This window comes from Schistocerca gregaria, chromosome 9 (assembly GCF_023897955.1).
Source record: "Schistocerca gregaria isolate iqSchGreg1 chromosome 9, iqSchGreg1.2, whole genome shotgun sequence".
Classification (NCBI taxonomy): Eukaryota; Metazoa; Arthropoda; class Insecta; order Orthoptera; family Acrididae; genus Schistocerca; species Schistocerca gregaria.
Window position 1 is genome coordinate 256515186 of NC_064928.1, and position 27192 is coordinate 256542377.

Here is a 27192-nt window from a genome sequence, read left to right on the forward strand (position 1 = left end):
ATTGGTCTGTAATTGTGCTGGAACGATCTCTTATCGCTCTCGCATGGGGAGCCTCCTCCTTTTCTTCCCAATCGCTTGGGACTTTGTGCCGTGCAAGAGAGGTTCCTTTTCTGCGCCAAGCACGCATATTACTACGACTTCCATGCGGGAGTCTACCCATCGACCAAACGTCAAGAAAAGGCCTCGACCCGCTTAGTGGTTTTACGTAGGACTAAAAGTCTCTCGTACACGAACTGTTTCCGCATATCCGAATACGGACAACCATAAGCTGCATAATGGAATTGCGCCACTGAACATTTATGCTGCAGCGGGATTCGAACCCAGATTTTCCCGCTTGTCGCGAATGGTCGCGTTACTATTAGGCTATCCGAGAACACTTCATAGCCATATCCAAACTTCCATATTTCATCAACCACGTCTCTGCAGCCTTTACTCGTGCATCCGTTATGTATATACAGGGTGTTTCAAAAATGACCGGTATATTTGAAACGGCAATAAAAACTAAACGAGCAGCGATAGAAATACACCGTTTGTTGCAATATGCTTGGGACAACAGTACATTTTCGGGCGGACAAACTTTCGAAATTACAGTAGTTACAATTTTCAACAACAGATGGCGCTGCGGTCTGGGAAACTCTATAGTACGATATTTTCCACATATCCACCATGCGTAGCAATAATATGGCGTAGTCTCTGAATGAAATTACCCGAAACGTTTGACAACGTGTCTGGCGGAATGGCTTCACATGCAGATGAGATGTACTGCTTCAGCTGTTCAATAGTTTCTGGATTCTGGCCGTACACATGGTCTTTCAAGTGTCCCCACAGAAAGAAGTCACAGGGGTTCATGTCTGGCGAATAGGGAGGCCAATCCACGCCGCCTCCTGTATGTTTCGGATAGCCCAAAGCAATCACACGATCATCGAAATATTCATTCAGGAAATTAAAGACGTCGGCCGTGCGATGTGGCCGGGCACCATCTTGCATAAACCACGAGGTGTTCGCAGTGTCGTCTAAGGCAGTTTGTACCGCCACAAATTCACGAAGAATGTCCAGATAGCGTGATGCAGTAATCGTTTCGGATCTGAAAAATGGGCCAAGGATTCCTTTGGATGAAATGGCGGCACAGACCAGTACTTTTTGAGGATGCAGGGACGATGGGACTGCAACATGGGGCTTTTCGGTTCCCCATATGCGCCAGTTCTGTTTATTGACGAAGCCGTCCAGGTAAAAATAAGCTTCGTCAGTAAACCAAATGCTGCCCACATGCATATCGCCGTCATCAATCCTGTGCACTATATCGTTAGCGAATGTCTCTCGTGCAGCAATGGTAGCGGCGCTGAGGGGTTGCCGCGTTTGAATTTTGTATGGATAGAGGTGTAAACTCTGGTGCATGAGACGATACGTGGACGTTGGCGTCATTTGGACCGCAGCTGCAATACAGCGAACGGAAACCCGAGGCCGCTGTTGGCTCACGTGCTGCACTACCTGCGCATTGCCCTCTGTGGTTGCCGTACGCGGTCGCCCTACCTTTCCAGCACGTTCATCCGTCACGTTCCCAGTCCGTTGAAATTTTTCAAACAGATCCTTTATTGTATCGCTTTTCGGTCCTTTGGTTACATTAAACCTCCGTTGAAAACTTCGTCTTGTTGCAACAGCACTGTGTTCTAGGTGGTGGAATTCCAGCACCAGAAAAATCCTCTGTTCTAAGGAATAAACCATGTTGTCCAAAGCACACCTGCACGTTGTGAACAGCACACGATTACAGCAGAAAGACGACGTACAGAATGGCGCACCCACAGACTGCGTTGTCTTCTATATCTTTCACATCACTTGCAGCGCCATCTGTTGTTTAAAATTGTAACTACTGTAATTTCGAAAGTTTGTCCGCCTGAAAATGTACTGTTGTCCCAAGCATATTGCAACAAACGGTGTATTTCTATCGCTGCTCGTTTAGTGTTTATTGCCGTTTCAAATATACCGGTCATTTTTGAAACACCCTGTACTCGTACAGGAGCGACATATTAATTGGAAGTCGCTTGTCGGCGGTTAAAGGCGATGTGGCCACGCATGTGTTGTTCAGAAGGAAAGCTGCAGCGACCTTCTGAATAACACAGGCATTGCAATATCGCGCAGGAGTATCTCGGGTTCTCTGTAATGTCTTTCGGTAACGTCTTTATAACAAGGAAAATTCCATTATTTTCTATCCTTTCTGGGGCTACAGTTTAATGTCCATCAACGTAACGGGGTCGCTCTGGAACTGAAGAACGTTTTTACCTGACGAATCGCACAATACTGCCAACACACGACGCCGTATCGTAAAGCTTCCCATTCACTGGCGCCAGTATGGATCTAACAGCGACCGGGAACGGTCATTTACGGTGTTGTGCGACTTTAAAATCTGCGAAAAAATAAACAAACTAGCCAAGTGTAAGTTTCGTAGCGTAATACTTTTTCTGAAGGCAAAATACACTACTAGTGATTAAGAAGAAATGCAGATGATAAACGGATATTCATTGGATAAATATATTATACTACAGCTGACATGTGATTACATTTTCACTAAATTTGGGTGCATAGATCCTGAGAAATCAGTACCCAGAACAACCACCTCTGGCCGTAATAACGGCTTTGATACGCCTAGGCATTGAGTCAAACAGTGCTTGGATGGCGTGTACAGGTACAGCTGCCCATGCAGCATCAACACGATACCACAGTTCATCAAGAGTGACTGGCGGATTGTGATGAGACACTTACTCGGCCACCATTGACTAGACTTTTCAGTTGGTGAGAGATCTGGAGAATGTGCTGGCCAGGGCAGCAGTCGAACATTTTCTGTATCCAGAAAGGCCCGTACAGGACCTGCAAACGTGCTGTCGTGCATTATCCTGCTGAAATGTAGGGTTTCACAGGGATCGAATGAAGGGGAGAGCCACAGGTCGTAAAACATCTGAAATCTAACGTCCACTGTTCAAAGTGCCGTCAATGCGAACAACAGGTGACCGAGACGTGAAACCAATGGCACACCATACCATCACGCTGGGTGATACGCCAGTAAGGCGATGACGAATACGCGCTTCCAATGTGCGTTCACCGCGATGTCGCCAAACACGGATGCGACCATCATGATACTGTAAACAGAACCTGGATTCATCCACTCGTACACCCAGGTTCGTCGTTGAGTACGGCATCGCAGTCGCTCCTGTCTGTGATGCAGCGTCAAGGGTAACCGTAGCCACGGTCTCTGAGCTGATACTCCGTGCTGCTGCAAACGTCGTCGAACTGTTCGTGCAGATGGTTGTTGTATTGCAAACATCCCCATTTGTTGCCTCAGGGATCGAGACGTGGCTGCACGATCCGTTACAGCCATGCGGATAAGATGCCTGTCATCTCGATTGCTAGTGATACGAGGCCGTTGGGATCCAGCAAGGTGTTCTGTATTACCCTCGTGAACCCACCGATTCCATATTCTGCTAACAGTCATTGGATCTCGACCAACGCGAGCAGCAATGTCGCGCGATAGGATAAACCGCAATCGCGATAGGCTACAATCCGATCTTTATCAAAGTCGGAAACGTGATGGTACGCATTTCTCCTCCTTACACGAGGCATCACAACCACGTTTCACCCGGCAAAGCCGCTCAACTGCTGTTTGTGTATGAGAAATCGGTTGGAAACTTTCCTCTTGTCAGCACGTTGTGGGTGTCGCCACCAGCGCCAATCTCATGTGAATGCTCTGAAAAGTTAATCATTTGCATATCACAGCATCTTCTTCCTGTCTGTTAAATTTTGAGTCTGTAGCGTGTTATCTTCGTAGTGTACCAATTTTAGTGGCCTGTAGTGTAAATAAATGCTCCCTATAGGAAGTTACAGAAGTTCATGGAAGTGTAATACATGAAGTTTCAGTTAGAAAATGAAGTGTCATGTTCAATGGCGAACGAATGAATAAGTGTGACGAACGACGAGGCCTTCCTTTAGTTGTGGAGGACCAACTAAGTCCAAGGTTTAAGCAAAAATTTAGAAGCATACGTATTTCATTATTGATGGACAGAGTTTGTGATTTACTGAAGTTTCACGATCTGTTCCTTATCATATTTATAGTGGTGGTGTGGGAGAAAGAAAAGCTTGCCCCAGTTGGGTTCCTCAGATTCTGACGTGTAGAGAGAAAACACAGCTAATGACAGCTCCACTGAGTTTTGTCACTCCGTACGACATCCAACTCTAGCGTTACTTTTCCTCAACAGTGGTTGTCGATACCTTAATTATTTTTCCAGTTTTGGACAGGTCAGTATTATCTCAGCTGTTTTTCTGAAGACGTTCATACAATTTTGTACACAGTATGTTATATTTCGAGCTAAAATTTATGAAAAGGAATTAATTTGTAAAGTATTTTAGTTTCGATGTTAAAATCGACAAGGACTAGTTGTGAATGTAGAGTTAAAACTATTTTTTATAAACATTTGAAACTGACTACTGGCACACTTAAAATTGTTATTTTAATTACTCAATACTGTACTGGTTACTATGTTTATTTCTAGATCCATTTATGAAATAATAATCTAAAGAAATAACGTAACAGTGAAACGTCCCCTTAGAAAAATTATACAAGGCTGTGCTTAAACTTACACACAATATTTTTAGCGCAACGCAATCTGACTTTCAAAAATCACTACAAAAAAATGGCCCTGACCAACATTAACCTATACGTTTCACAAATCGCTTACCTAACAAAAATCTTGGTTACTCGAAGTACTGCAATATAGCAAGCGCCACTATTGCCAGCTAAATAAAAGATTCAAACTACGGAAGGCACTAACTAGTGATAGGGATAGTTAGCAAATGAAAGATTTTCATAGAGAACAAACAATGTATTTACCTTAATATTATCAAAAGTCATAACATATATAGCAGTTCATGACATCCAGTCTTACAAATTTAAAAACTCCGCCATCTCTCTCCCCACATCCACCACTGCTGGCAACTCACCTCCAACTGCACAACGCTACGCGCTGTTCACATCCATCTACCCAACACTACAACGGCGAGTATTAAACAATGCCAACCAGCCACAGACTGCACACAACACAGTCAGAGATATTCATACAGAGCGCTACGTGGCGGCGGCGTTACCAATATAAGAACCTAAACAGCCTACTTACAACAGAAACAATAGAAATTCATTTATCAACAAAAATTGTAAAAACTTTGGAATATTGTTATTTTCCTCTCAGTGAATCAGTAATAACCATGCCTCTGATGTGATCGGACGTATTTTTGTATTTTGGGCGTAGTATCAGCTTTGCTAATCTGATAAATTACAAGACTCTGTGATATGCTAAAATGTGATAACATATACAGGATGGCCTATCGATAGTAACCGGGCCAAAAATCTCACGAAATAAGCGTCAAACGAAAAAACTACAAAGAACGAAACTTGTCTAGCTTGAAGGGGGAAACCAGATGGTGCTATGGTTGGCCAGCTAGATGGCGCTGCCGTAGGTCAAACGGATATCAACTGCGTTTTTTTTTTTTATTTAAATAGGAACCCCCATTTCTCATTACACATTCGTGTAGAACGTAAAGAAATATGAATGTTTCAGTTGGACCACTTCTTTCGCGTTGTGACAGATGGCGTTGTAATAGTCACAAGCGTACAAGTACGTGGTTTCACGTAACATTCCGCCAGTGCGGACGGTGTTTGCTTCGTGACACATTAACAGTGCTAAAATGGACCGTTTACCCAACTGCGGAAAAGGTCGGTATCGTGTTGATGTATGGCTATTGTGATCAAAATGCCCAACGGGCGTGTGCTATGTATGCTGCTCGGTATCCTGGACGACATCATCCAAGTGTCCGGACCGTTCGCCGGGTGGTTACGTTATTTAAGGAAACAGTATGTGTTCAGCCACATGTGAAACATCAACCACGACCTGCAACAAATGATGATTCCCAAGGAGGTGTTTTAGCTGCTGTCGCGGCTAATCCGCACATCAGTAGCAGCAAACTGCGGGAGAATCGGGAATCTCAAAAACGTCGGTGTTGAGAATGCCTTGAACGTCGTGTACAGTTCTGCCACTAGGAACAAGAGAAATTACGGAACGATGACAGATTTTTTGCACGCGTTCTACTTAGCGACGAATGTTAGTACAAGATGTTTCACTGCATGACAGAATGGCGATGTACTTCCAACATGATGGATGTCCGGCACATAGCTGGCGCGACTGAAGCGGTATTGAATAGCACATTTCATGACAGGTGGATTGGTCGTCGAAGCACCATACCATGGCCCGTACGTTCACCGGATCTGACGTCCCCGGATTTCCTTCTGTGAGGAAAGTTGAAGGATATTTGCTATCGTGATCCACCGACAACGCCTGACAACATGCACCAGCGCATTGTGAATGCATGTGCGAACATTACGGAAGGCGAACTACTCGCTGTTGAAAGGAATGTCATTACACGTTTTGCGAAATGCATTGAGGTTGACGGACATCATTATGAGTATTTATTGCATCAATGTGGTATTTACAGGTAATCACGCTGTAACAGCATGCGTTCTCAGAAATGATAAGTTCACAAAGGTACATGTATCACATGCGAACAACCGAAATAAGGTGTTCAAACGTACCTACGTTCTGTATTTTAACTTAAAAAACCTAACTGTTACCAACTGTTCGTCTAAAATTGTGAGCCATATGTTTGTGACTATTACAGCGCCATCTACCACAAAGCGAAAAAAGTGGTCCAAGTGAAACACTCATATTTCTTTATGTAGTACGCGAATATGTAATAAAAAATGCGGTTTCTATTTAAAAAGACGCACTTGATATCCGTTTGTCCTATGGCAGCGCCATCTAGCGGGCTAACCGTAGCGTCATCTGGTTTCCCCCTTCAAGCTAGACAAGTTTCGTTGTTTTTAGTTTTTTCGTTTGACTCTTATTTCATGAGATATTTGGTCAGGTCACGGTCAATGGACCACCCTGTATTTGAACGTAACAACCAAAATCCTACAACAACACTCTTCAAATTTATTTAGATCAATTCAACCATGAGGACATAAAATGTGGGAATTTCACCTTCAAGAATCAGACCCCTACACAAGAGGAACTGGAGCCAATGCTACGTGAAAAGATAAGTAAACTAGAAAGTTTATTGTAATCTTCGCTGCTCTCAAATCTACGGTAGCAGGTTCGAATCCTGCCTCGGGCATGGATGTGTGTGATTTCCTTATGATAGATAGGTTTAAGTAGTTCTAAGTTCTAGGGGACTGATGACCTCATTTGTTAAGTCCCATAGTGCTCAGAGCCATTTGAACCAGCCAGCTCCTCTCAAATTTTCAAAAATGCTTCAAATGGCTCTGAGCACTATGGGACTTAACATCTGAGGTCATGAGTCGCCTAGAACTTAGAACTACTTAAACCTAACTATCCTAAGGACATCACACACATCCATGCCAGAGGCAGGATTCGAACCTGCGACCGTAGCGGTCGCACTATTTCAGACTGAAGCGCCTAGAACCGCTCGGCCACACCGGCCGGCCTCAAATCTTCATAAATGAGTAATGTGGACGGTAGCTGTAAGCTGGAAGGAAAAAGGGGGGGGGGAGGGTGAACACTACAATTTTTCGAACCACATTGCTGCTGGTGTCAGGACCCGTGTTTCGCATAAAAGTCTCCAAACAAAACGCCAGTCAACGGAATGGGATCATTTACGATCCCCAACAGCGACTCAGACAAAAAAATATGAGCACCAAAAAGTTCATGGCCACATTGTTTCGCAATCGAAATGGCGTTCTGCTCGGCGACTTCGCACCTAGAGAAGAGAATACAAACGCAACGACCTACTGCCACGCAAGCTTCACCGACCATCCTGTGCAGTCCAGAACATCCGGCGCGTGTTTCTGCTCGCCGGCGTTGCGCTTCTTCATGTTAACGCCCGCCCTCACTCTGCTGCGTTGACGGAGGATTTGCTTCGGTAACTCAAATGACAATTTTTTGGACATGCAGGACGTGGCTGTGGATGATTACCATCTAGTCCCGAAAACAGATTTTTTTGAGAACCTTTTTTTGTTATTTTAATGACCCTCATGCTTCCAAGATAGCGAAACTCATTCCCCTCTTCAAGAGTCTGCTGTCTGCGTTTCTACATTTAGCCTATCAGCCTCGCACTACGCCCACAATTATGCCAGTTTTCCTCACGCCCACATATCCGTCTGCTACTTGTTCAATTTCATTAAGCTGCAGACTCACTTGCTCTTCACTTCCGGCGATTACTATCATGTCGCTAGTGTGCTCTATCACGCTGACATTCTGTCCGTGATAATCATCTCCCTTCTTCTTCTTCTTCTTCTTCTTCTTCTTCTTCTGTAGTGGTGAATCCAAGGATTGGTTTGCAACAGCTACAATTATAAGGTGTCAGGCAAATCCAACACATTCCATGAAAACCCTGACATGATAAGCAAATCCAGTAGTATGTCACATAGCTCCGAATAATTCTTGACATTAAATTAACCAAAGTAATACGAGTAACGAGTGAGCAAATGGAATACCATAGACTAACACAAGAATGCCTAAATGTATCTCATACCTTCCCACCGTGAGACAGACGCAGCTCCGAGGGGAGAAACGAGAACAGAAGCCGAGAGCAGAACTGCGTTAAGCTTGAAGGTCCTACGATAAGGGACGGACTGGACACCCACGTCGCCAGCTAACCACTAGGGCCACACCACCCACAAGTTGTACCGTGAGACTTTTTCGCGTCTCTGTTACGTCAAGGACCACCCCCCAGCCCATGTTAAAAGCTAGAGCCCTCCAGAAAAACAGTATAGATCTTACGATAACACAAAAAGGGCCACACCACCCGCAAGTTTTAGCGTGAGACTTTTTCGCATCTCTGTTACGTTAGGACCACCTCCCGCCCCCCAGCCCATGTTAAAAGATAGAGCGCTCCAGAAGAACAGTATAGATCTTACGATAACGCTAAAAGGATCACACCAGCTGCAAGTTTTAAAGGTGAGACTTTTTCGCGTCTCTGTTACGTTGCAAACTTTAAAAACATTGCCCCACCACGAAAAGTATAACGTTTCTCATTGGATCGACAGAATTTTTGTAGGCGGAGCTTAAGGTTGACATTGAGACCCTGATTGGTCAGATGAAAACACAGCCAGATAGTTTCTTTAAACCAGCTTCGGGAAATTGTAGTAAGGAGAAGTTAGGAGAGAGCTGCTTCCGAGACAGCGAGGTGAGCGGAGCTGTGCTGCCCGCCGCCCCCTGACGAACACCGACAATGTAATGAACGCACTCGATGCCGCATTTTTTAGCGCATAAGGATTCACTCAGAACTGCAGAAGTCTCATCTGTTACACCCCCTTTTTGCGTAATACTAGTGTCGATAGTCAGTTAAAGCTCATGGTGTTCACATTTGCCACTTGAAGTAAAAATCTGAAACGCGATGATTTTTCTGTTATGTAGTTATTGAGAAGCCACATCAGCCACTGTAATTTACGACAAGTTAGATAAGTAATTAAAGATAATTGAGGGTCACTGTAGACTATTTTGATAGTTTTCTCTTTTGTGAAACTTAAATTAAACCTAGATTATAGATGTGATATGGCATAGGCCATCCTTCGATCCGTTGTAGAACTTGGAAACACGTTCAGGGAATATTAGTTTACATTTTTGTTGAACGCAGTTGGTTTTTACCATCCTGTATTGAAACATTTCCTGTTATCAATAGTGCTATTTATAAACAATGTTTTGTGAGTAGAATAAAATTTCCAATGGTAAACTTAACTGCTTTTTCGACGTTACTTAACCAGCTAACTAAAAATAGAAAAGACTTGAACCCCTTCCACTAAATTTAGTTAGTATTAAGATTCTTTTACAGGGAGTGCAGTGGAGCTGACGCTGAAATCATTAAGTATTTGGTTATATCATCGCTAGTCTCACTGAACTCTTCTGAATTCTACATGTCATGTGTGGTCTGACGTCTCCTTACCAACAACAGGTCCCAGGTTCAAACTAGTCAGTTCCCTAAAAAAACACACTCAGAGCGTCGTTGCACGAAAGTGGTAGGGAGACACGATATAGAACAAACAGACACCACGCAGACTGTTAGACAATGGCAGTTTGTCTCCATTCTCCGCGTCTTTCAGCTTTTCTCTTCATTTCCTTATAGGTGTCACATCCCGCACCTTCCACGATTTGACCCATATACCTCAGTCGTGGTCTTCCTCTTGGTCTTTTTCCCTCGACGTATCCCTCTATGATTCTGTTCAGGAGTCCTTTATGTCTTGATAGATGGCCTGTAAATTGCACTATACTTTTAACAATGAAACTCCAGAAGCTTCTCCTCTCACCTGCTCTTTCCAGAACCACTTCGTTTGTGACCTTGTAGATACATTTTATTTTGAGCATGCGTCTATAGCACCACATTTCAAAAGAATTTAGCTTCTGGTATTCCTCTGTCCTGAGAGTCCATGTTTCACATCCATAGCATACAACACTCATCACACATGATTTCAAAAATCTTTTCTTGATTTCAAGGCTAATGCTCTTAGATGTTAAGATGTTTCTCTTCTTGTTAAAAGCACCCTTTGCTTGAGCAATTATACTTCTAGCTTCTGCCTTGCTCCTTCCATCCCTGGTAATATTACTGCCCAGATAAGTAAATTTATCAGCTTGTTCAAGCAGTTCATTGCCTACATGATCTTGGACTTTCACTTGATCTTCGTTGTCGCATTGCTTTATTAATTCTCATATTATTTTCTTCTCCCATAACTTATCCATTCTATTTAGTAGGACTACAAGATCTTCTTCACTTTCAGCAAGGACAGCTGTATCATCGGCATATCTTATCATATCTATTCGTTGGCCATAAATTACTACACGTGTCAGTGAATTTTCCCTTACATTTTTCAGGGCCTCTTCAATTTATAGGTTGAAGATAACAGGGGATAGTGCGCAACCTTGTCGGACACCTTTCCGTATCTGCACCTCCTCTTGTTTTGTCCGTCCACGGATAACTGCTGTCTCGTTTTTGTACAGGTGCCATATCATTTTTCTATCTTTGTAGTCTATTCCTACTTTATTGAGCACCTCAAACATCTTATCCCATTTAACATTATCAAAGGCTTTCTCTACATCTACGAAAGCTATGTATGTTGTCAGGTTCTGATCTAGTGGCTTCTCTATTATTAGTTTTAGAGCAAACATTGCTTCTCTGGTTCCTTTATCTCCCAATCCGATTAAATTCCCGCTGTAGTTGACACAATCGTCTTGAGAGAATTCAGCAACTGTATACGACTAGATATTTAAGGTAAATCTCATTTATTGTTCCGTCCTAGTTGCATACCTTTTTAATTCTATTGTGTGTTTCGAACACTCTGGATCATCTGCAGATCATAGGAATTGCGTCATCAACCCCTCTTCTCTACCCAGAACAAGAAATCCGAATACTCTAATATTTTGTTCTTGAGTAGGCAAGACGGGTTGCTGATCAGGTTACTTAGATCTGAAGACGGCCCTACTCTGATATGTTGTTCTTAGTAGACAAGACGGGTTTCTGATATAATCACTTACATCTGAAGACGATTCAGAGTGATCGAAACATGTAATCCAATTAAAAAAAGTGTGCGACTGAGACGGAACAGTAAATGAGAATTCTTCAATATCTACAGATACATTCTTTTGTTTCCTTCGCTGTCCCTTCAATTTACAAACTAAATTTCACTGGTGTTAAAGAGTAACCCTGGTTCCAGCATTCCGCTACTACTAACAAGTGAAGTCTGCTTCACATAAGAAACTGGATAGGATGTGTTGTCGGCGAATCGCGTGTTCGGACGTGCAAAGAACAAAAAACTGCACAATACATATTATTATAACATTTATTTTAATAACAAAACATTGCGGAATAACAAACAATACACAAAATGATAAACATTGGAATTAATCCTGAGCAGATGGCGTACAATTTACACAGTGAAGTATGAGTGAAGTCTGCGATGAAATGTTGTTACAGTGACGCGATTACCACCAAGGTTTATTGCAAAATTGTATAATTCAGCGATTGAGCGAGGTTCATAATGAATGTTCCACAACGTGACTGTACCTTGCAGCTCTGAACTCAAACGGCACACAAGAAGCAGCAGTCAGATAACATTCATATGTTAATTATTGCCGTACTAGAAATAAAGTAGTGAGATGTATCCCAAAGAAATCTTGCCAAGAAGAAATAAAAAAGAAAATGCCCCTAACGGAAGTGACAACTCTGTACTTATACACAGAAGAGTGAAACTTTTTAGAGTGTAGCTGTTTCAGGAATAAATTAAGTTTTCCAGGGGCACTGCACTTCTGTTAGAGGCAGTAAAACACCAAGAAGTCAAGGTGAATGAAATGAGTAGCGTCTTGAAGGGAGGTTGTATGGTGAACATCAACAAAAGCAAAGCAAGGATAATGAGGTGCAGTCAAACTGGGGGTATTCGATCAGGAAACGATCACACTGAAAGTAGAACACGAGTTTTCGTGTTTGCGTAGTAAAATAACAAACGATGGCTCTCATGCAGAGATGGATTTTAACCTGGATGGCAGTGTTAGGAAGCGTTTACAGAAAGTTTTATAAGGAGTGGAACGTGGACAATAAACAGTTCGAACAAGACGAGAATAGAAGGCTTTTGAAATTGTGAAGATTAAAAGAGTAGACCAGATATTCGGTGAGGAGGTACTGAATCGTACTGGGGAGAAAATGTTACTCTGTAGGACCGGGACTGGACATCACAAGTCGGAGGGCGGACGACGTTAAATTCGTTTGAGGTATGAAGCCACAGCCGCATGGTAGGGATCAAATAGACTGGCAAGATAAACGGGGAGCTACTTCAAAGAGCGGAGGAGAGGGTAAGTCTTTGCAAAGAGGTGACTAGACCAGGGGTCTCCAAACGTTTCAGTCTGCCACATTGATTCCTCCACGAAGCCATAAGGGCCAAGATCTACCTAGTGGGATCAAAGAACACTAGCACTCCATGATCACCGTAATGTAAGGCTAAAGGAAAGATGAAATCGCAAAAATCTAAGGTCGTGGGAATAGCTAGCACTGAAACGAACTACGATTTTTATTTAATTACATAATTTTGATTGGTGAACGTACCTTACCGAATTTCTATCATATTTTATTCTGGCGAATTTCTCCGACAAAAAAAGTATGTCGCTGGACATAATTCACGAAAGCGTCCTGCAAAGTTAACGAAATCTCAAAATCATTGTTAGCAACACTATTACTGCAAGACGTAACAGAGGCAGAGTATGTCAAAGCATTGTTATCTCAAGCAGCGCAACAATAAGTTTTGTTGTGCAGTCTTGTAGCGAGTAGCAGGGCCAGAGCATATAGCTGATAGTTCTGTTGCGTGATTGTGTCTATGTCGCGAGTGTCTCACGAGTTTTTCTAGTGTTTTATGCGCTGTACTAGTAAGTGTGGCACAATTCAAGGTCTGAATTCGAAGAGACAAGGAAAATCTGAAAGTCGACATACGTAAAGAAAGTGAAACCTCGCTTAAGAAGCATCATCTTCCATAATGATTGATTACTAAGACTAGTCGCCGAAGTGGCGTCCATTTGATAGACTTGCACCAGATTCGTGAGTAGAATAAAAAGCGAAGAGTTTTTTTACTTACAATGTTTTCGCCAAACTAGTCTCTTAACGGTGCTTTTTTTTTTTTTTTTTTAACTATCGCACGGGGAATGGTCTGTCTGTTTATTGTGGATAGCCACAAATTTAACCATGACCTTCCGCTTTGTAAAGATAGAGCTCCGACAATGTCGTGGTGTATTGGTCACGATAGGCCTCGAAACTCCATTGTTGGCCGTATAGGCTCCACCGGATGTCCGGCCAGCTAAAGCGGACCGGTTTGCAGGCCCTCGCGGGCCAGTTTCGGCCCGCGGGCCGTAGTTTGGAGACCCCTGGACTAGACGAACACTGTTCTGCAGGCATATTCTGAGATATGGCGAATGCTACTTACGATAACAGGGGGACATGTGAGCGTGCGCAGAGCGAATGGTAGGTCAGAGTTGTGGTGTACGGAGCAGAGTATGGGAGAAACACGATATGATGCTGTGAACGGATTAACAGAAATCAGGAGGATCGATAACTGCTACCAAGGAACCCTCTGGCCGATTATTAGTGATGATGGTGATGGCTCTGTAGCAATATGTATCTAAAATAGTATTTGTCCTTAGACAGTTTCCCAAATGGACACGGAGTGAGGTCGAGAGATGAGCTCGGGCTATGTTCAGTGCAGTGTCAGGGGGCGAGCGCGCGGTGGAGGATCACCGCGTGGAGGAGAGGGAGCGGGTGTAGGACCAGGCCGTCTTGTGGACGCGAAGCCTGGGGCTGGAGTAGAGGCTCGCCGAGTCGTCGGCGTGGCGCGCGCTCTCGTCGTCGCCCTGGTGGGGTCGCCGCTGGGGGCCGCCCTTCGTCCTCGATGGCCTCCCAGTCACTGGCGAGTAGGTCTCCGTCGCGTAGTCCGGGACCTTGAAGCGGTACGTGTGCAGCGTCTGGGCCGCCGGCCGCGGCCCGCCGGGGTTCGAACTCTGCGACGCCGCGGCCGCCCTCTTGAAGTGCGAGTCCAGCTCCGGCGAGGAAAACCTGGAGACACAGACAGACTGCGTCACTCGCCGTGCACACGTGCAGGGTGAGGTTCAACACTGAGCCAAATGTTATCATCAGCTTCGTAGAACATTAGTAATGGAATCTGAAGAAATTAATTAAAATTTGTGGCATGGTCAAGACTTGAACCCAGTTCTCCCTGCTAACTGTGCGAGCCATTACACCACAGAAGTATAGGAAATCCAGCTGCAAGGACCATCCTAGTCCGATGCCCTCCGTAACACAAACTTCACGTTTTCAGCTTATTTTCCACTTCTTAAATCATCACTACTGCTGAGATATAGCGGGAATTAGTGAAGTTCGGTGGCAGGAGGAACAAGACTTTTGGTCAGGTGAATACAGGGTTATAAATACAAAATCAAACAGGGGTAATGCAGGAGTAGGTTTAATAATGAATGAAAAAATAGGAGTGCGGGTAAGCTACTACAAACAGCATAGTGAACGTGTTATTGTGGTGAAGATAGACACGAAGCCCACGCCTAATACAGTAGTACAAGTTCATATGCCAACTAGCTCTGCAGATGACGAAGAAATTGATGAAATGTATGATGAGATACAATAAATTATTCAGGTATTGAAGGGAGACGAAAATTTAACAGTCATGGGTGACTGGAATTCGACAGTAGGAAAAGGAAGAGAGGGAAACGTAGTAGGTGAATATAGATTGGGGATAAGGAACGAAAAAGGAAGCCGCCTGGTAGAATTTTTCACAGGGCATAACTTAATCATAGCTAACACTTGGTTCAAGAATAATGAAAGAAGGTTGTATACATGGAAGAACCCTGGAGATACTAAAAGGTTTCAGATAGATTATATAATGGTAAGACAGAGATTTAGGAACCAGGTTTTTTTAATTGTAGGACATTTCCAGGGGCAGATGTGGACTCTGAACACATTTATTGGCTATGAACTGTAGGTTAAAACTGAAGAAACTGCAAAAAGGTGGGAATTTAAGGAGATGGGACCTGGATAAAGTGAAAGAACCAAAGGTTGTACAGAGTTTCAGGCAGAGCATAAGGGAACAATTGACAGGAATGGGGGAAAGAAATACAGTAGAAGATAAATGGGTAGCTTTGAGGAATGAACTAGTGAATCCAGCAGAGAAACAAGTAGGTAAAAAGACGAGGGCTAGTAGAAATCCTTGGGTAACAGAAGAGATACTGAATTTAATTGATGAAAGGAGAAAATACAAAAATTCAGTAAGTGAAGCAGGCGAAAAGGAATACAAACATCTCAAAAATGAGATCGACAGGAAGTGCAAAATGGCTAAGCAAGGATGGCTAGAGGACAAACAATGTAGAGGCTTATCTCACGAGGGGTAGAATAGCTACTGCCTACAGGAACATTAAAGGGACCTTTGGAGATAAGAGAACAACATGCATGAATATCAAGAGCTCAGATGGAAACCCAGTTCTAAGCAAAGACGGGAAAGCAGAAAGGTGGAAGGAGTATATAGAGGGTCTATACCGGGGCGATGTTCTTGAGGACAGTATTATGGAAATGGAAGAGTATGTAGATGAAGATGAAATGGTAGATATGATACTGCGTGAAAAGTTTGACAGAGCACTGAAAGACTTAAATCGAAACAAGACCCCAGGATTAGACAATATTCCATTAGAACTGACAGCCTTCGGAGAGCCAGTCCTGACAAAACTCTACCATCTGGTGAGCAAGATGTATGAGACAGGCGACATTCCCTCAGACTTCAGGAAGAATATAATAATTCCAATCCCAAAGAAAGCAGGTGTTGACAGATGTGAAAATTACCAAACTATCAGTTTAATAAGTCACAGCTGCAAAGTACTAACGCGTATTCTTAACAGACGAATAGAATAACTAGTTGAAGCCCAGCTCGGAGAAGATCAGTTTGTATTCCGTAGAAATGTTGGAACACGTGAGGCAATACTGACCTTACGACTTATCTTAGAAGAAAGATTAAGGAAAGGCAAACCTACATTTCTAGCATTTGTAGACTTAGAGAAAGCTTTTGACAATGTTAAATGGAATGCTCTCTTTCAATTTCTGAAGGTGCCAGGGGTAAAATGCAGGAAGCGAAAGGCTATTTACAATTTGTACAGAAACCAAATGACAGTTATAAGAGTCGAGGGACATGAAAGGGAAGCAGTGGTTGGGAAGGGAGTGAGACAGGGTTGTAGCCTCTCCCGGATATTATTCAATCTGTATATTGAGCAAGCAGTAAAAGAAACAAAAGGAAAGTTCGGAGTAGGTATTAAATTCCATGGAGAAGAAATAAAAACTTTGAAGTTGGCCGATGACATTGTAATTCTATCAGAAACAGCAAAGGCCTTGGAAGAGCAGTTGAACGGAATGGACAATGTCTTGAAAAGAGGGTATAAGATGAACATCAACAAAAGCAAAACAAGGAAAATGGAATGTAGTCGAAATAAGGTGGCTGATGCTAAGGGAATTAGATTAGGAAACGAGACACTTAAAGTAGTAAAGGAGTTTTGCTATTTGGGGAGCAAAATGACTGATGATGGTAGAAGTAGAGAGGATATAAAATGTAGACTGGCAATGGCAAGGAAAGCGTTTCTGGAGAAGAGAAATTTGTTAACAACGAGTATAGATTTAAGTGTCAGGAAGTCGTTTCTGAAAGTATTTGTATGGAGTGTAACCATGTATGGAAGTGAAACATGGACAATAAATAGTTTGGACAAGAAGAGAATAGAAGATTTCGAAATGTGGTGCTACAGAAGAATGCTGAAGATTAGATGGGTAGATCACATAACTAATGAGGACGTATTGAATCGGATTGGGGAGAAGAGAAGTTTGTGTCACAACTTGACTAGAAGAAGGGATTGGTTGGTAAGACATGTTCTGAGGCATCAATGGACCACCAATTTAGCACTGGAGGGCAGCGTAGAGGGTAAAAATCGTAGAGGTTTGTGAGGTAAGCGATTCATGAAAGGTATAGGTTAACGTTAGTCAGGGCCATTCTTTTGTATGGATTATTGAAAGACAGATTGCGTTGCGCTAAAAATATTGTGTGTTAGTTTAAGCACTGTTACTTACGAGTAGTTATTTCATTGAAATGGCGAATTTCGCCTTAAGGCCATTGTCAAGTGTTATAGGGGCCCATATGCCATAATACACTGAGAAGACAAAAGTCTTGCGATGGCTCCTGTTATCGTGTCGGAGCTCCTTTTGCCCAGCTTTAGTGCAACAAGTCGATGTGACGTGGACTCTACGAGTCGTTGCAAATGCCCTCCACAAATGCTGCGCCATGGTGTCTCTGTAGCCGTCCATAGTTGTGAAAGTCTGTGTGCCATAAATGTTCGATGAGATTCATGTCGGCCGATCTAGGTGGCCAGATCATTCGCTCGATTGGTCCAGAATGTTCTACTAACCAATCGCGAACAATTTTGGCCCAGTGACTTAGCGGATTGTCATCCATAAAAATTCCATCTTTGTTTGGGAATATAAAGTTTATGAGTGTCTGCAAATGGTCTCCAAATATCCGAATAGAACCGTTTCCAGCCAGTGAGCGGTTCATTTGGACCAGAGGACCCAGTGTGGCCCATTTAAACACAGCTCACACCATTATAGAGCCACCACCAGCTCACACGGTACCTTGTTGACAACTTGGGTCGATGGTTTCGTGGGGTCTACGACACACTCGAACGATACCATCAGCTCTTACCATTGAAATCAGGAGTAGTCTGACCATCCCAAGGTACTCCAGTCATTTAGCGTCCAACGAATACGGTCACGAGCCCACAAAAGGCGCCGCAGGCGATGTCGTGCTGCTAGCCAAGGTACTCGTCTCGGTCGTCTGTAATTTCAAGCTTTGTTTCTTGTCTGTTAGCACTGACAATTCTACACAAACGCCGCTGCTCTCGGTCGTGAATTGAAGACCTTAGGCCACTGCCTTGTTTGTGTTCAGGTCAGAACAAAGGCCTGAAATTTGGTACTCTCGGCTGACTCTTGACATTGTGGGTCTCGGAATATTGAATTCCGTAACAATTTCCGAAATGGAAAGTCCTGTGCGTGTAGCTCCAACCACCATTCCGAGTTCAAATTCTGACGGTTCCCGTCGAGCGATGATAATGACACCGGAAACGTTTCCAAACGGATCAAGGAAACGAGCACCGGTCGAACAGGCGTCGAAGGCCCAGGCCCAACGGTACTGACCGGCGGCCGCGTCATCCTCAGCCCTTAGGCGTCACCGGGCGCGGATATAGAGGTCAGCACACCGCTATCCCAGCTGCAGTCAGTTTTCGTGAGTGGTGTCGCTACTCACAAGGCCTGAAGGCACCCCGCTTGTCAACAGCACTCGGTAGGCCTCGATGGTGATCGGGCCAAGTATATGTACAGCGTGATTGTACACTACTGGCCATAGAAATTGCTACACCACCATGACGACGTGCTACAGACGCGAAAATTAACCGACACAAAGAAGATGCTGTTATATGCAAATTGTTAGCTTTTCTGAGCATTCACACATCGTTGGCGCCGATGGCGACACCTACAACGTGTTGACATGAGGAAAGTTTCCAACCGATTTCTCAATCACAAACAGCAGTTGACCGGCTTTGCTTGGTGAAACGTTGCTGTGATGCCTCGTGTAAGGAGCAGAAATGCGTACCATCACGTTTCCGACTTTGATAAAGGTCGGATTGTAGCCTATCGCGATTGCGGTTTATCCTATCGCGACATCGCTGCTCGTGTTGGTCGAGATCCAATGACTGTTAGCAGAATATGGAATCGATGGGTTCAGGAGGGTAATACGGAACGCCGTGCTGGATCCCAACGGCTCGTATCACTAGCAGTCGAGATGACGGGCATCTTATCCGCATGGCTGTAACGGATCGTGCAGCCACGTCTGGATCCCTGAGTCAGCAGATGGGGACGTTTGAAAGACAACAACCATCTGCACGAACAGTTCGACGACGTTTGCAGCAGCATGGACTATCAGCTCGGAGACCGTGGCTGCGGTCACCCTTGACGCTGCATCACAGACGGGAGCGCCTGCGACGGTGTACTCCACGACGAACCTAGGTTCACGAATGGCAAAACGTAATTTTTTCGGATGAATCCAGGTTCTGTTTACAGCATCATGATGGTCGAAATCATGTTTGGCGACATCGCGGTGAACACACATTGGAAGCATGATCGTATGGGGTGCCATTGGTTACACGTCTCGGTCACCTCTTGTTCACATCCACGGCACTTTGAACAGTGGACGTTACATTTCGGATGTGTTACGACCTGCGGCTCTACCCTTTGTTCAATCCCTGCGAAACCCTACATTTCAGTAGGATAATGCACGACCGCATGTTGCAGGTCCTGTACGGGCCCTTCTGGATACAGAAAATGTTCAGTTGCTGGCTTGGCCAGCATATTCTCCAAATCTCTTACCAATTGAAAACGTCTGGTCAATGGTGGCCGAGCAACAGGCTCTTACAATACGCCAGTCACTACCCTTGATGAACTATGGTATCGTGTTGAAGCTGGATGGGCACCTGTACCTGTACACGCCATCCAAGCTCTATTTGACTCAATGCCCAGTCGTATTAAGGCCGTTATTGCGGCCAGAGGTGGTTGTTCTGCGTACTGATTTCTCAGGCTCTATGCACCCAAATTGCGTGAAAATGTGATCTCATGTAAGTTCTAGTATAATATATTTGTCCAATGAATATCCATTTATCATCTGCATTTCTTCTTGGTGCAGCAATTTTAATGGCCAGTAGTGTAATTAAAGTTAAACTTTCAAAGTGCAGTAGAGATAACACCACTGGTCGGAATGACGTCGAATTGCAATGGAATATTATCGCAGAAGGGGAAAAACGTATGGCAGAAGAAAAACAAAGTGTGATAATTGATCAATAGATGGCGCTGTATGTGTCAGGATACATAAATGAAAACACCTAACATGCGCTCGACCCATCGAAGTTGGTACAAACACGCCAGCCACAGGGGTTTCCCTCCTTCCGCGTCTGCGACGTTTCCCATGACTGTGCCAATGCAGGATCGCGCTCTGCTTGTGAAGCTGTGTAACGACTGTCCACACGTCGCTCTGCTTTTGTTCTGATTAATCTTACTTAGGGCATAATTTTCACTGAACGTCATACTTAACGATTTATTTTACAGAAACTATACAAACCGAAAATGTTTTGCATCTTTCAACCCCTCGCCCACAACAAGATATGATAGGAGTGGCAACCTTTTGCCATATATTAAGAGGAGGCAACTAAAGAATTTGGTTCTCGGTAGATGCTTTTTCTTTAATTATTTAGAAATAAACCTCAATTTTCCCGTACCACCCACGGAAGTGTACTGAGGTCTAATGTGAGTCCAGCTAGCTATTAGCGTTAAGGAATGCTATTTATGTATTGAAACAAGATGTATTCATCATCCACTCCAACAGATATTGTTTCTAAAATTCTCTACACAAAGACGCTGATTGTGATGGTTAGAAAAGCTATGACTTTTCAGACTTCAGTAGCGAATCTTTTACAACTTGCGACAGACATTTAGCCGACTTTGTGTCGTTTCCAGGGAACACCACGAGGAGGTAGTCTCTCTTCGTCCCGCAATTTATTTACTTACAATATTTACGGGATGATTATATATTTACAATTTTTACAATAGGGCTATTGGCGTGAACTGAACCCCTTTTAAATATTTACAAGTGTTGCTGTTGCTTCAGCTATTTCCTTCTTATTGTAATTCCTGTGCATAAGCGATGAAAGTAAGAAATGATTATATATTGCCGTCAACTTGGAGTGTTGTATGGGTCTTAGAAACTATCTCATGTGTCTTAATTGCGGACTTCTTTCTTCTTCTGCCACCTAGATTTAAAACTAGTCGGTGCCCATGATATTCTGCGTCTTCTCTGAGAATTTGTGCTGAGGAGCAAAAATTTGGATGAACCTTCGAAATTAATGTATTTGTACTCCGATTCTATCCTTCTGAAAGATTGTTGGTGCGTTGACGCCTTCCTGCGCAGTTCCATATATCTCTTGGCATGTCTTCATTATCCAGCCATTGTTCAACAAAATAGTCGTAAAAATCCTGCAGTTTTTCATTATCTGGCTTGCTCTGCTGAATGCATAGCCACCCATCTTCTAACATGTCCAGGGAAATGTGGGCCAAAGTGGAACACAATCTTATGTGAAAACGAGTTTCTTCGTTTTCCTTCTAGGCAGCAACAAGGCCGCAATTCTGCCACGACAAGCACCGATTGAAATGGTAGTTGCAGCCATTAATCTTTGAATCAGGAAACAAATGTGTTACTAAAACTTCCTGGCAGATTAAAACTGTATGCCGGACCGAGACTCGACATCGGGACCTTTGCCTTTCGTGGGCAAGTGCTCTACCAACTGAGCACGACTCACGCCCCGTCCTCACAGCTTTACTTCTGCCAGTACCTCGTCTCCTACCTTCCAAACTTTACAGAAGCTCTCCTGCTAATCTTGCAGAACTAGCAGTCCTGGAAGAAAGGATATTGCGGAGACATGGCTTAGCCACAGCCTGGGGGATGTTTTTAGAATGAAATTTTCACTCTACAACGGAGTGTGCGCAGATATGAAACTTCCTGGCAGATTAAAACTGTGTACCGGACCGAGACTCGAACTCGAGACATTTGCCTTTCGCGGGCAGCTTCAAAATCCATCAGGACAGCTGCAGGATTCCATCCAGGTACGTTTCTCTTAACAGCTGTGATAAAGCGATCGTACGTTTCTCGCTTTTTATTGGGTAGCAAGGCGTACACAGTTGGAACTGTGTTTCCTCCTCAGAACTAGAAATATTGGCATGAACAATGAATAACTGTTCAAACTGCTAGCTGAAGCTTTTGAACATTCCATCGACAAAGAACGACATGCAGTCTGTTAAACAGGATTTTCCCATTTCTCTGGTGAACACCAATATCCTATCATTTGGTCCTCTGTCGTCATATGCAAGTAAAAATTTGCTCCCATCATTCATTAGTAAATGATGTTGTTGCAGAAATACTGCTGCAGCATCGGTTGAATCTTGTGTAGATCCCATGCTTTTTGCCTGATGCGTTGCAGCGATCGTTTTGCACTCTTGTGTGACGGCAGTGATGTGACGATGCAGTACTGAAGTGCGGTGCACTACCTGTTTGGTGTCCCTGTAGACCGCCCGCTACCTGTTTGGTGTCCCTGTAGACCGCCCGCTACCTGTTCGGCTGGGTCTCCTCAGTGTGCGGACGTTTGCCACGCCGGACATTTGCCACGCCTTTACCCGCTCCGAGGGGTTGGGTCCCTTGTCTCTCCCTCCTCCTCTACTCCTCATCGCTTACTGAGCCTTTCCGCTGGTTTACTTAACATAGGACCAGAATCTCTGTGGATTTTCTGCCACATGTATAGAGAGAGTTTCGTTGTGGAAACTATTAAATACATCTCGCATTGAAATCCGCACCAAATTTCGAGCCACAGTAAAACTTCGCCAATCTTGGAGATCTTATTTGGTATGAATCTGTCGAGTGCTGTTGATACTATTTCTTTGAACTTAAGCCACATATAGTCTTCATTTACATTGTTGGAAAGGATTGGAAGCTGTCTCTTAGAAAGAAGTCAACCGAATTTTTTGTTTCTTCTATATATATATATATATATATATATATATATATATATATATATATATATATATATATTTCGCGTTTAGTTTCGGTGAATTTCTTTGTTACGGAGTTGAGCCTCGCTACGACTGTGTGTTCACTAATCCCTAGATCCGTCGTGATGCTCAGGATTATTTGTGGCTAAGAGGTCAAGTGTGTTTTGTAACCATTTACAATTTGAATGGGCTCGTGAACTATTTGTTCAAAATGGTTTCATAAAAAGCATTTAGAAAAATTATGGAAGTTGTTTTCTATCTTCAGTAGCGTCTGAAAAAGTATTTTTGTCAAAATACGGAAGTTAGATTGAAGTCACTGCCAACTATAACTGTATGAGTAGCGTACCTATTGGCGATGTAACTCGAGTTTTCTTTGAAATGTTCAGCAACTGTTTCATCTGAGACCGGGGGTCGGTAAAAAGTACCAGTTATTAATTTATTCCGGTTGTCGAATATAACCTCTGTCCGTACTAAGTCACAGGAACTACCTGCCTCAATGTCACTTGTGAGCTGGAACACACATTACATTATTTTTCCTTAAGTTGTGCTTCTTGGTTCTGTTGTAGTGGAGATCATTACAATTACAGCTTTTCCCTCCAAAAGCTAGGATGCTTTCTCTGTGACCCTGTAAATACCAGAGCTAAACAATGTAGAACAACAACGTACGTTACAAGCATAGCATTCTGTATTACTTCATTTCCTTATTTTCTAACATTTTAAAATTGTACGTCGACTTTAGATGACATATCAATCATAGATGTTCTTATCTCTGTTTATGAACGTATTTTCAGTCATGTTTTGAACATTACCCCGCTACACTTTATTAACTAACGTTTCACGGCAAGGGATATCGGATTTTAGAGAGTAAATTAATATGGAGTGTGTCCTTCTTCTTTTGAAACATTCACATACCCATTTCTTCTTTCCTTATTGTCTTTCGGGCATGCAATTGTAGTAATTAAAGTTGGTACAAATGCAGCGATCAAAAAGAAAGGATTACTCGTACATTCGCATTCTCTTCACAGCATTCCTTTCTTGTTGCTCCCATGGCGATGGACTGTTTGTATCGGAATCAGTAAGCGTGTAAGGAAGCTACTGTACAGACAGAGGGATGTATATTTATACCTGGCTGTGATTGTAACGTACGTTGTTGTTCTACACTGTGTAGCTGCGGTATTTACAGGGTCACAGAGAAAACATCCTAGCTTTTGGAGGGAAAAGCCATAATTGTAATGATCTGCTCTACAACAGAAACAAGAAGCACAACTTAAGGAAAAATAATGTAATGTGTGTTCGAGCTCATGAGCGACATTGAAGCAGATAGTTGCTGTGACTTAGTATGGACAGAGGTTATATTCGACAACCGGAATAAATTAATAACTGTCTCCTTTTACCGACCCCCGGTCTCAGATGAAACAGTTGCTGAACATTTCAAAGAAACTCGAGTTACATCGCCAATAGGTACGCTACTCATACAGTTATAGTTGGCAGTGACTTCAATCTACCTTCCTTATGTTGACAAAAATACTTTTTCAGACCATATTCTAGATAGAAAACAACTTCCGTAATTGTTCTAAATGCTTTTTATAAAATTATTTTGAACAATTGGTTCACGAGCCCATTCAAATTGTAAATGCTTACGAAAACACACTTGACCTCTTAGCCACAAATAATCCTTAGCATCACGACGGATCTAGGGATTAGTGAACACACAGTCGTAGCGAGGCTCAATTCCGTATCAAATAAATTCACCAAAACTAAACGCGAGATATATATATATATAGAAGAAACAAAAAATTCGGTTGACTTCTTTCTAAGAGACCGCTTCCAATCCTTTCAAACAATGTAAATGAAGACTATATGTGGCTTAAGTTCAAAGAATTTGTATCAACAGCACTCGACAGATTCATACCAAATAAATTAATATCAGACGGAACTGATCCCCCATGGTACACAAAACGCGACAGAAAGCTGCTGCAGGAGCACCGAAAAAGGCACGTATAATTTAGATGAGCGCAAAATCTCCAAGATTGGCGAAGTTTTACTGTTGCTCGAAATTTGGTGCGGATTTCAATGCGAGACGCATTTAATAGTTTCCACAACGAAACTCTGTCTAGATATGTGGCAGAAAATCCACAGAGATTGTGGTCCTATGTTAAGTAAACAAGCGGAAACGCTCAGTAAGCGATGAAGAGGAGAGGAGGAGGGGGAGACAAGGGGCCCAACCCTCGGAGCGGGTAAAGGCGTGGCAAGTGTCCGGCGTGGCAAATGTCTGGCATTCGTCCCGTCACAACTGTCGCTCCTCACAAGTTTCGCAGCCCCCTAGACACTAGCAGGGCTTCCCTCCCCCCCCCCCCTAGACACTAGCAGGGCTTCCCCCCCTAGACACTAGCAGGGCTTCCCTCCCCTCCCCTAGACACTAGCAAGGCTTCCCTCCTCCCCCTAGACACTAGCTGGGCTTCCCCCCCTAGACACTAGCAGGGCTTCCCTCCCCCCCCTAGACACTAGCAGGGCTTCCCTCCCCCCCCCCCCCCGCCCCTCGCCCACCCATCCCCCCTCCCCCCCCACACCAGTGCCAGTGCAGTAGCGGTGAGCAGAGCTGTGCCGACCTGAGCGAGTTGTATCTGTCGGAGACGACCGCTTCCTCTTCCAGCTCGGCCGCGGCAGGTGTTTCCTCGGGGCCGACGGCGGCCCCAGGCCTGCCGTAGTATGTGCGCGAGTACGCTGACGTGACCAGGGGCCGCGGGCGACCTCCTTCCAGCCCCTCGGCTTCCTCTGGGTGGTAGCGCGACGCCACGGACTGCGACTTCACGCTGCGGTCAAGTGCGAGTCTGTTGGCTCGAGGAATCGTTAGCGCTAGGATTTCACCCGGAACAAATACCACCCACTCACCCCTCCGCAACAAGCTCCGCCCATTCACCCCCGGTTTTCCCGGTCTTTATTCGGCGCCTGGGCATCGTTTCAGTTGACCCACGCGGTTTACCGCATTCGGCTGCATTTGGAGTGAATGAGAAGCTAATATCTTGCTAGGTCTTAAATTTTGCCAGATAGTTAAAAGGCACGTTACAAAAAACGTGCACAATTTCCCTCAGCTGCGCCATGTTCTCCCACAGAAAACATAAGAGAAAACTATTTAGCACTGAATTCTTTAAATACGAGAACTCAGTATTCAGATGAATAGCCTATGAAGAAACATACTTCTATGTGAGAAAAAGTACCCAAAGCTAAAACAGGAAACACCTACCCTCAGAGGATAATTTGCTTGGAGGAAGAGGAACCACAGTATACTTGACACTTAAGTTTCAGAACTCAGACAGTACATGTGAAACAAGCACCAATGTTCACTATACTTCCAGAGGGCATCAAAATTACTTTGTTCTTGCTAGATCGATCCAAGCTGTTTTTGCGTGTCATTAACTGAATAGTTTTGCTGAAAAGGTTTAGGCGTGGAAGAAGAACTAACAAAGCATGAGGACGTTTTACAGCCGTCAACACTGCAGCATTAACTGCTCTGTGACTAACATACATGTGGTCATTAATATTGTTAAAAAATGGTTTGAATGAGCCGGCCGTGGTGGCCGAGCGGTTTAGGCGCTTAGTCCGGAACCGCGCTGCTGCTGCGGTCGCAGGTTCGAATCCTGCCTCGGGGATGAATGTGTGTGCTGTCCTTAGGTTAGGTTTAAACAGTTCTAAGTCTAGAGGACTGATGAAATCATCTGTTAAGTCCCATAGTGCTCAGAACCATTTGAATTTTTGTCTGAATGACATTTACGAAATTAATAAATCTTTTCGTTAAAAACAGGCTGGACAAAGAATAACGACAGATCATTTTCCTGAGACGTTTGTAACAGCATATAGGACACTAATCACACAGAAATAGCCACAATTCTTTGTGACCTCTTTTATAATGCGCAAGTATGGCATTGGAAGAATGTA

At 43.7% G+C, this 27192-nt stretch overlaps 1 protein-coding gene across 2 annotated transcripts in view; it reads right to left on the minus strand.

Annotated features, from left to right (window-relative positions):
* Nucleotides 1–11870: 11870 nt before the first annotated feature.
* The window catches only part of LOC126292096 (uncharacterized), a 62934-nt gene continuing 47612 nt past the window's right edge, over nt 11871–27192 (minus strand). Inside the window, exons 7-8 of one of the 2 annotated variants that reach the window (XM_049985918.1) lie at nt 25866–26069; nt 11871–14634 (exon numbers count right to left, since the gene is read on the minus strand). In XM_049985918.1, the coding sequence (XP_049841875.1) occupies nt 14316–14634; nt 25866–26069 (523 nt within the window). In that variant the 3' untranslated portion in view covers nt 11871–14315. The remainder of the gene's footprint in view (nt 14635–25865; nt 26070–27192) is intronic. The other variant, XM_049985919.1, reaches the window with a different exon arrangement.